Raw genomic sequence first — 11319 nt, 5'->3', positions numbered from 1 at the left:
ACGCATGTAATATGGCTTTTAATTTTTTGCGGCTCCAGACAGATTTGTTTTTGTATTTTTGGTCCAATATGGCTCTTTCAACATTTTGGGTTGCCGACCCCTGTTATAGTTATTTGAATGATTACCATAATATGTTATGTTAACATACCAGGCACGTTCTCAGTTGGTTATTTATGCCTCATATAACGTACATTTATTCAGCCTGTTGTTCACTATTCTTTATTTATTTTAAATTTTCCTTTCAAATGTCTATTCTTGGTGTTGGCTTTTATCAAATACATTTCCCCCAAAAATGCGACTTATACTCCAGTGCGACTTATATATGTTTTTTCCCTTCTTTGTTATGCATTTTCGACCGGTGCGACTTATACTCCGAAAAATACGGTACATCAGTTGAGGAAAATTTGTAAATTACATTAATAACATCCTGTAACTGGATTTATTATATATTCTGATAGATTACAATTTCACACCAAAACGAGCATTTTAAAACTCTGCCAGACTCACCTATTTGACTGATGAACATTATCACATCATTTATTCAGAAATGATAAATCACGACAAATGAAGATAGACTACTATGACCAGTAACATGACACAAACAAATACATTATGATTTGTATGTTTTCAGGTTGAAAACAAACTGAAGTTGTCTTTATTTTTAAGTTATCATGCCGTGATTTTACCAGTCCGGCCCACTTGGGAATATATTTTCCTCTGAAATCTGAAATGAGTTTGACACCCCTGTATTACAACTAGGGCTGCAACTAACAACTAATTTGATAATCGATTAATCTGTCGATTATTACTTCGATTAATCGATTGATAATCGGATAAAAGAGACAAACTACATTTCTATCCATTCCAGTGTTTTATTGAAAAAAAACTGCATACTGGCACATACTTATTTTTAGGGATGTCCGATAATATCGGCCTGCCGATATTATCGGCCGATAAATGCGTTAAAATTTAATATCGGAAATTATCGGTATCGTTTTTTTTATTATCTGTATCATTTTTTTATATTTTTTATTTTATTTTTTTTATTAAATCTACATAAAAAACACAAGATACACTTACAATTAGTGCACCAACCCAAAAAACCTCCCTCCCCCCATTTCTTTCTGTTATCAATATTCTGGTTCCTACATTATATATCAATATATATCAATACAGTCTGCAAGGGATACAGTCCGTAAGCACACATGATTGTGCGTGCTGCTGGTCCACTAATAGTACTAACCTTTAACAGTTAATTTTACTCATTTTCATTAATTACTAGTTTCTATGTAACTGTTTTTATATTGTTTTACTTTCTTTTTTATTCAAGAAAATGTTTTTAATTTAGTTGTCTTATTTTATTATTTTTTAAAAAAAAGTACCTTATCTTCACCATACATGGTTGTCCAAATTAGGCATAATAATGTGTTAATTCCACAACTGCATATATCGATTGATATCGGTATCGGTAATTAAAGAGTTGGACAATATCGGAATATCGGATATCGGCAAAAAGCCATTATCGGACATCCCTACTTATTTTGATTATTGTTTCTCAGCTGTTTGTAAATGTTGTAGTTTATAAATAAATATTTATAAAAAATAATTAAAAAAAAAAAAAAAAAAAGAATAAATAAATAAAAATAAAAAAGGAGCCTCTGTGCATGCGCACAGCATAGATACAACGAATCGATGACTAAATTAATCGCCAACTATTTTTATAATTGATTTAAATCGATTTAATCGATTAGTTGTTGCAGCCCTAATTACAACATAATGATGGATATACCTAAAAAAAAAAAAAAGTACATACATGAGTTATTTGTAGAACATAAATAACAACTTTTTTAGAGCAGTCGGTGAAGTTGGGAAATCAAGGCAATATTGACATGTGTAAGAATGAGAGAAAACAAGTTCAATGCAATCATCATTTATTTAATAAAATAAGACTTTGCCCTGTTGGTTGGGATAGTACAGCCATTTATCAACAGTTTTGACCTGTCAACTTTATATTTGAACCCGAACTATTACCCGGCATAGGCTTGAAAAAATATTACATCTTTGCATATTTACAAATAAAAATAATAGCAATGTTCAAGTGGACATGCACTTCTCCAAAGTCGGAATAAGCCTTAAAAAAGATGGAAAAAAAAAAAGACGCCCCCCAGGATAAAGCATTATGGTGCAAGACATTTATTTTTTAGAGTGTGACATACTGTAGGCATTATGGTAATGTATTTTTATTTTTTTTTAAATGTATTTGGACGGTAAAAATGCACCCCAGAGTTGAATTGCAAGCATTTGTGTGAAAAATAAATACAGACTTTCAGTTCTGGGTGAGAAAAAAAAACAAACCCCATCATGTTCAAGCTCTGCTTATTGGTATGATTAATATATTTAAATCTGTTCTGACTCTGTGTGGTATTATAATCCATCACTTTTGCCTTTGGAGCACTAGTCCCAGTTTTGAGGCTATATAACAGGTGGTATTCCAAACGAAACCGCTCTCTAGAATCTATCTTCGGGGGGGTGGGTCGCTCTGGAGAGTTCAAGCCAGGTCTGCGGACGTTATTTATGACATCACTGGTATCCAAGGGCTGAAGCTGAGCCCAGTCTCTGGCTGTAGAGCGCGTAGGGGGAGTAGTAAGCCGATGAGGAGTGTAGGGATGGCATGGGAAGCCCGGGGGCTCCAGGCAGGTGGGATTTGCTGTAGGGGTGGTAGCGAGCCAGGCCTAAACCAGGGGATCCTCTGAGAGCGAAGGAGCTGGGCAGGGAGCCTGGGCTGCTGGGTGGTGGCAGATGAAGATGGCAAGAGGCTGTGGAGGAAATGGAGGAAGGATAGGCTGACAAGAGCTTGCTGTCCACCATCCCTGGCAGAGCTGTGTGGGTACGCAAGTGGGCCAGCAGCTCCTCGGACGTGGAGAACCTCTTGTCGCAAGGGCCTCCCACGGACACCCAGTTGCATGCGTGGGGTAGGGACTCATTGGGGACCATGAAACCATATGTGTAGAGGGGGTGTGAGAGGGAAGGGGTGGTGCTGGAAGACAAGGCGTTGGAGTGCAAAGAGTGCAGGTGGTGTGATGGGTAGACAAGGGGGTAACCCGACTTAAGGCTGGAGGGGTCATGGACACAGGTGGAACAGTTACTGCCTCCTAAGTGATGTGCGTTGGGGTACGTCAGACAGTAAGGGTCCCGACACAAGCCCTGCATCAATGATGGCGGACTAGAACTGGGGTGTTTACTTGGAAGTCCTAACCCCAAACTAGTCTTGGTATGATCCAAAGCAAACTGCGAGGGGTAACCTGCGTAGGCTCCCACAATGGAACCATGGTAGCCCATAGACGCCGGAGGCAATGGGAAGACGGAATGTCCTTGTTTGAAAGGGGAGACCGGGGCAATGTGCGAGGAGACCAGGTTAGCCTGGGACGAGGCCTGCGGGTCGGCCTTGCTCTCAGGCCGCGGACTGCTGGCAGAGCTGGCGTTACTGGAGTTGGCGCTGGCTCGCATGTGGCTGGAGTTGGCCAAATGAGCGCCGTCCACGCTCGACTTAGTCGCATCCGAGTCTTTTTTATCAGCGCCGTTAATGTCTGAACAGGCTTGCTCTAAACTGGCAGGTTTGCTGTCCTGAGAGTGTGGCAGCGGCTGTGTGGAGGGGGAATGGCTTTGTCTGTGAGGCTGGTTCTGCGCGTGCGGCGCTGGGGAGCTCGGTGATTTGGAATGGGGAGGGAAAGACAAACAAGAGCCGCTGCCATTATTTAAGCTCCCATTGGATGCTCTGAAGGGTTTTTCTGAAGTCCCCTTCGATCCTTGAACTTCTTTACGGCCGTCGCCCGACGACTTGGAGTAAGGTTTGAAGCTGGATTTGTCCTCGGAGGACTGGTGCTGCTCTCCGGGCTTGGAGGACCGGCTTGAAGAGTCCTTGTCTGCCAAACCGCCTGAGGAGAGGGAGGCCAGCTTGGAAGAGGAGGCAGGCTCCGGTTTGCCAATTTGAGAGCAGGTCTGAGCCAGCAGAGCTAAAGGACTCTTCTTGGCATCCAGCTGGAAAGAAGAAAAATCCATAGTTTTTATATTGCACCATTAAACTATAGTGAGCAGCACAAAGGTATGCATGGGGACATAACGGCAGGAGACGGGAGTTAAGTTACAAGGAAAAAACTATAATGTACATTTAACTAGAAGAGACCATCCCTGAAGGAATTGCGTGTGAATGTAGAATGAATGTAAGAATAGTTTGAATGTTGGAGAGCTGACGCTGAACTGAAATGCTAATGGTATGTAGGGTGAATGTAGACATGGTTTGAATGTTGAAGAGTTTGAATTTCCAGGAAAATGGGAATTTGGTTTGGAACTTTGGAAAGTGTTAGGTTGAATGTCCAGGATGAGTGGAATGTGTTCATTTTGGAATGGTTTGAATAACTTGAAAAATGTGGGCATTGTGCAACTCGGAACAAATGTCCCATTCATTTCAATGGGAACTTCCTGGAAATTTGGGAAAAGCGGGATTTTTTTTTAAAATGATTAGGAGCATGAATTACCTGAATACGGTAGGTTGGTGTTGGAATGGAAATGTTGAAGTAGTAAATGGTGTTAGGGGATTTCGGGAAAATCGGGAATTTTTGAAAATGATTAGGAGCATGAATTACCTGAATTGGTTGGTGTTGGAATGGAAATGTTGAAGTAGTAAATGGTGTTAGGGAATTTCAGGAAAATCTGGGATTTTCAAAAATGATTAGGAGCATGAACTACCTGAATTGGTTGGTGTTGGAATGGAAATGTTGAAATATTAAATGGTATTAGGGAATTTCGGGAAAATCGGGTATTTTTGAAAATGATTAGGAGCATAAATTACCTGAATTGGTTGGTGTTGGAATGGAAATGTTGAAGTAGTAAATGGTGTTAGGGAATTTCGGGAAAATCGGGAATTTTTGAAAATGATTAGGAGCATGAATTACCTGAATTGGTTGGTGTTGGAATGGAAATGTTGACGTAGTAAATGGTGTTAGGGAATTTCGGGAAAATCGGGAATTTTTAAAAATGATTAGGAGCATGAATTACCTGAATTGGTTGGTGTTGGAATGGAAATGTTGAAATATTAAATGGTATTAGGGAATTTCGGGAAAATCGGGTATTTTTGAAAATGATTAGGAGCATGAATTACCTGAATTGGTTGGTGTTGGAATGGAAATGTTGAAATATTAAATGGTGTTAGGGAATTTCGGGAAAATCGGGTATTTTTGAAAATGATTAGGAGCATGAATTACCTGAATTGGTTGGTGTTGGAATGGAAATGTTGAAGTAGTAAATGGTGTTAGGGAATTTCGGGAAATTCTGGGATTTTCAAAAATGATTAGGAGCATGAATTACCTGAATTGGTTGGTGTTGGAATGGAAATGTTGAAATATTAAATGGTATTAGGGAATTTCGGGAAAATCGGGTATTTTTGAAAATGGTTAGGAGCATAAATTACCTGAATTGGTTGGTGTTGGAATTGAAATGTTGAAGTAGTAAATAGTGTTAGGGAATTTCGGAAAAATCGGGAATTTTTGAAAATGATTAGGAGCATGAATTACCTGAATTGGTTGGTGTTGGAATGGAAATGTTGAAATATTAAGTGGTATTAGGGAATTTCAGGAAAATCGGGTATTTTTAAAAATGATTAGGAGCATGAATTACCTGAATTGGTTGGTGTTGGAATGGAAATGTTGAAATATTAAATGGTATTAGGGAATTTCGGGAAAATCGGGAATTTTTTAAAATGATTAGGAGCATGAATTACCTGAATTGGTTGGTGTTGGAATGGAAATGTTGAAATATTAAATGGTATTAGGGAATTTCGGGGAAATCTGGAATTTATGAAAATGATTAAGAGCATGAATTACCTGAATTGGTTGGTGTTGCAATGGAAATGTTGAAATAGTAAACGGTATTAGGGAATTTCGGGAAAATCTGGAAAAAATGTTTAACTTGGAAAAAAGGTAGTTTGAATTTCCAGAATGGTGGAATGTGTTAAAGGTGGAACGGTTTGAATGGGTCGAAGAATGTGGGAATTGTGGAAGTTTGAAGAATTTCCAATGGAAATTTCAGAAAAAATTGCGAATTTCGGGAAAAGCGGGAATTTTTTTGAAAATGGTAAAAAAAAACTTGAATGGTCTGAATAAGTTGAAATGGTTGGTGTTGAATTTTCTTCAAATCGGTGGAGAAATGTTGAAGTAGTAACATATTGAATTGCGAAATGGTATTACAGAATTTCGGGAAAACCGGGAATTTTTCCAGTTCAAAAAACAACTTCCTTTTTTGTCCTGATTAAGAGGAATGTTTTGACGGTAGAACGGTTTAAATGCGTTGAAAAATGTGGAAGGAGTAGTCGCCAGAAAAAGGGTGAAAATGGAGGAATTCTGGAAAATCCTGGAATTTTTTTGGAACTTTGAAAAATGATAGTTTGAATTTCCAGAATGGTGGAATGTGTTAAAGGTGGAATGTTTTGAAGAATGTGGGAATTGTGGAAGTTTGAAGAATGTCCCATTCATTTCAATGGGAATTTCAGAAAAAAATGGGAATTTTGGGAAAAGCGAGAATTTTTTGGAAAATGGTAAAAAAAAAACTGAATGGTCCGAATGAGTTGAAATGGTTGGTGTTGACATTTTTGAAATTGTCGGAGAAATGTTGACGTAGTAACACGTTGAATTGAGAAATGGTATTACAGAATTTCGGGAAAACCGGGAATTTTTCCAGTTAAAAAAAAACAACTTTGTTTTTTTGCCCTGATTAAGAGGAATGTTTTGACGGTGGAACGGTTGAAATGCGTTGAAAAATGTGGAAGGAGTAGTCGCCAGAAAAAAGGGTGGAAATGGGGCTTTGGAAAAGCAGGAATTCTGGAAAATCCTGGAATTTTTTTGAACTTGGAAAAATGATGGTTTGAATTTCCAGAATGGTGGAATGTGTTGAAGGTGGAATGGTTTGAAGAATGTGGGAATTGTGGAAGTTTGAAGAATGTCCCATTCATTTCAATGGGAATTTCAGAAAAAATTGGAAATTTCGGGAAAAGCAGGAATTTTTTGGAAAATGGTAAAAAAAAACAACCTGAATGGTCTGAATGAGTTGAAATGGTTGGTGTTTTTATTTTTTTTCAAATCGGTGGAGAAATGTTGAAGTAGTAACACGTTGAATTGAGAAATGGTATTACAGAATTTCGGGAAAACCGGGAATTTTTCCTGTTCAAAAAATACAACTTAGTTTTTTGTCCTGATTAAGAGGAATGTTTTGACGGTGGAAGAGTTGAAATGTGTTGAAAAATGTGGAAGGACTAGTCGCCAGAAAAAAGGGTGAAAATGGAGCTTTGGAAAAGCAGGAATTCGGAAAAATCCTGGTATTTTTTTTAACTTGGAAAAATGATAGTTTGAATTTCCAGAATGGTGGAATGTGCTAAAGGTGGAATGGTTTGAAGAATGTGGGAATTGTGGAATTTTGAAGAATGTCCCATTCATTTCAATGGGAATTTCAGAAAAAATTGGGAATTTTGGGAAAAGCGGGAATTTTTTGGAAAATGGTAAAAAAAAAACCTGAATGGTCCGAATGAGTTGAAATGGTTGGTGTTGACATTTTTCAAATCGTCTGAGAAATGTTGACGTAGTACCATGTTGAATTGAGAAATGGTATTACAGAATTTCGGGAAAACCGGGAATTTTTCCTGTAAAAAAAAAAACAACTTTGTTTTTTTGTCCTGATTAAGAGGAATGTTTTGACGGCGGAACGGTTGAAATGCGTTGAAAAATGTGGAAGGAGTAGTCGCCAGAAAAAAGGGTGGAAATGGGGCTTTGGAAAAGCAGGAATTCGGGAAAATCCTGGAATTTTTTTGAACTTGGAAAAATGATAGTTTGAATTTCCAGGATGGTGGAATGTGTTGAAGGTGGAATGGTTTGAATCGGTCGAGAAAAGGTGGTAGTTGTGGAACTTTGAAGAATGTCCCATTGATATCAATGGGACATTCCCAAAAATTTGGGAATGGTAAAAGACTTGAATGGTCTGAATTAGGGCTGCAACAACTAATCGATTAAAATCGATTATAAAAATAGTTGGCGATTAATTTAGTCATCGATTCGTAGGATCTATGCTATGCGCATGCGCAGAGGCAATTTATTTATTTTTAATTTTTTTGTTAAATTTTTAAAATTTTTATAAACCTTTATTTATAAACTGCAACATGTACAAACAGCTGAGAAACAATAATAAAAATAAGTATGGTGCCAGAATGCTGTTTTTTTTCAATAAAATACTGGAAAGGATAGAAATGTAGTTTGTCTCTTTTATCCGATTATTAATCGATTAATCGAAGTAATAATCGACAGATTAATCGATTATCAAATTAATCGTTAGTTGCAGCCCTAGTCTGAATGAGTTGAAATGGTTGGTGTTGGAAATTTTTCAAATCGGTCGAGAAATGTTGCAGTAGTAACATGTTGAATTGAAAAATTGTATTACGGAATTCGGGAATTTCGGGAAAACCAGGAATTTTTCCAGTTAAAAAAAACAACTTAATTTTTTTTTTTTTCGTAATTAAGAGGAATGTTTTGACGGTAATACGGTTGAAATATGTTGAAAAATTTCAAAAAGGGCGCAAATAGGGCTTTGGACAAGCAGGAATTCTGGAAAATCCTGGAATTTTTTTTTGGAACTTGGAAAAATGAGTTTGAATTTCCTGAATGGTGGAATGTGTTGAAGGTGGAATGGTTTGAATCGGTTGAGAAAAGGTGGTAGTTGTGGAACTTTGAAGAATGTCCCATTGATATCAATGGGACATTCCCCAAAATTTGGGAATGGTAAACGACTTGAATGGTCTGAATGAGTTGAAATGGTTGGTGTTGGAATTTTTCAAATCGGTCGAGAAAAGTTGAAGTAGTAACATGTTGAATTGAGAAATGGTATTACAGAATTTCAGGAAAATAGTTCGGATTAAGAGGAATGTTTTGAAATGCGTTGAAAAATGTGGAAGGAGTAGTCGCGTAGTCGCCAGAAAAAAGGGTGAAAATGGGGCTTTGGAAAAGCAGGAATTCTGGAAAATCCCCAAAAAAATTCAAAGTTGGAAAAAAGGTAGTTTAAATTTCCAAGAGGGTGAATGTGTTGAAGGTGGAATGGTTTGAATCGGTTGAAAAAGGTGGTAGTTGTGGAACTTTGAAGAATGTCCCATTGATTTCAATGGGAAATTCCCCAAAATTTGGGAATGGTAAAAGACTTGAGTTGAAAAAAATGGTTGGTGTTGGAATTTTTCTAATTGGTGGAGAAATGTTGAAGTAGTAACACGTTGAATTGAGAAATTGTATTACGGAATTCTGGAATTTCGGGAAAACCGGGAATTGTTCCAGTTAAAAAAAACAACTTTGTTTTTTTTTCGTAATTAAGAGGAATGTTTTGACGGTAGAACGGTTGAAATGGGTTGAAAAATGTCAAAAAGTGTGTAAATAGGGCTTTGGGAAAGCAGGAATTCTGGAAAACCCTGGAATTTTTTTTTTGGAACTTGGAAAAATGAGAGTTTGAATTTCCTGAACGGTGGAATGTGTTGAAGGTGGAATGCTTTTGAATGGGTTGAAAAATGCGGAAATGGTGGAAGTTTGGAAAAATGGCCCGATTCATTTTGAATGGGAAATCTGGAATTCTGGGAAATCTGGGGATTTTTTTTTGGAATTAGATTCCCGAATAAGTTGGGACGGTTTGAATCGGTTGAAAAAGGTGGTAGTTGTGGAACTTTGACGAATGTCCCATTGATTTCAATGGGGAATTCCCCAAAATTTGGGAACTTGAGTTGAAAAAAATGGTTGGTGCTGGAATTTTTCTAATCGGTGGAGAAATGTTGAAGTAGTAACACGTTGAATTGAGAAATTGTATTACGGAATTCTGGAATTTCGGGAAAACCGGGAATTGTTCCAGTTAAAAAAAACAACTTTGTTTTTTTTTCGTAATTAAGAGGAATGTTTTGACGGTAGAACGGTTGAAATGGGTTGAAAAATGTCAAAAAGTGTGTAAATAGGGCTTTGGGAAAGCAGGAATTCTGGAATTTTTTTTTGGAACTTGGAAAAATGAGAGTTTGAATTTCCTGAACGGTGGAATGTGTTGAAGGTGGAATGCTTTTGAATGGGTTGAAAAATGCGGAAATGGTGGAAGTTTGGAAAAATGGCCCGATTCATTTTGAATGGGAAATCTGGAATCCTGGGAAATCTGGGGATTTTTTTTTGGAATTAGATTCCCGAATACGTTAGGACGGTTTGAATCGGGTGAAAAATGTCGAAGGTAGAACGCGGCCAAATCCGGAGAAGAAGGAGAATAATTTGGAGCATTCACACTATAAGAATAATAAATAGATGCATTTTGGTGTGAATGTGTTGGAGCATTCACACAATGATAATAATACAATACTATAATGCTATTAATTATGAGTCACTTTACAGTTAATTACGCATGCATACCTGTCTTACAGATGCGATGTTTTTCTTTTGAAAAATTTGGGTGAGGTTTTTACAAAAGGTCGAACTTTTTTTTAAAATGTTTTATTTTTTTTTAATGTGCTTCTTTCTCACCTCGATGCTGACCGGCGCGGACTGGAGAGGTTGGAGGTACTCCGGGTGGAGCAAATGGCCGCTGTGCGCCGTCAACATCTTGACAATCCTGACGGGGAGCCTTTTGTCCTGGCGCGACGGCTCTAACGGGCAGGGACGACAAGACTCGGGGCTCGGACTCTGCGCTCCGGTTCGGCGGGGACCGGGGGCACCGCCGCGGGCGTTACGATCCGGGGACGCGCTGCGTAAAAACCTGAAGCCGCCGGCGAGATCTCTCATCGGGTGATCCAGAAGTGCGGAAGGAAGAACTTGTGGAATATACAAACAAATTATTTATTAAAAAAAAAAAAAGGAAATGTGCGTTAATCCAAAATTTGGCTGGTGCGCAATGCGGAACCGCGTAATGTTTATAGGGAAATACGCGGCATCCTTTAACAAGGTGAGTATTTTAACATAATCCTGGATCCTGGGGGTTAAAAAAGAAAAGCCACCATGTCTATAAACAAGAATATTCCCGGAAAAGGAAAGAACGACGACGTGCTCCGGTGTGCGCTTCTCCGTCCCGACTGCTGCGGATGTCCGCTCTCCCTCACCTCTTGCTCGGCTGCGGGATGGGCGGGAGGCTCCTTCTCAAGCGAGCAGCTCTCGTCCAATCAGAAGAGTTGTATCGCACAAAAAGGGGCGCGGCCACAGGGAGGAGGCGTGGTTAACCTCATGGCCTCTTCCTTATGTATGTGTGATCTCATCATTCATGCAGTAATCTCTGTACTCT

The 11319-nt window shown here is 38.5% G+C and overlaps 1 protein-coding gene across 1 annotated transcript; it reads right to left on the bottom strand.

Annotated features, from left to right (window-relative positions):
- Nucleotides 1-1936: 1936 nt before the first annotated feature.
- znf703 (zinc finger protein 703) lies at nucleotides 1937-11101 on the bottom strand. The gene is made up of 2 exons (XM_062051580.1): nucleotides 10569-11101; nucleotides 1937-4038 (listed from the first exon to the last, which is right to left on the bottom strand). The coding sequence occupies exons 1-2, from the start codon at nucleotides 10824-10826 to the stop codon at nucleotides 2581-2583; spliced, it is 1716 nt and encodes a 571-aa protein (XP_061907564.1). The 5' UTR covers nucleotides 10827-11101; the 3' UTR covers nucleotides 1937-2580.
- Between the last annotated feature and the right edge of the window lie 218 nt (nucleotides 11102-11319).

Source organism: Entelurus aequoreus, linkage group LG06 (assembly GCF_033978785.1).
Source record: "Entelurus aequoreus isolate RoL-2023_Sb linkage group LG06, RoL_Eaeq_v1.1, whole genome shotgun sequence".
In the NCBI taxonomy this organism is placed as follows: Eukaryota; Metazoa; Chordata; class Actinopteri; order Syngnathiformes; family Syngnathidae; genus Entelurus; species Entelurus aequoreus.
Note: the sequence above shows the minus strand (reverse complement) of the source record. Positions and strands in the feature narration are given on the sequence as shown.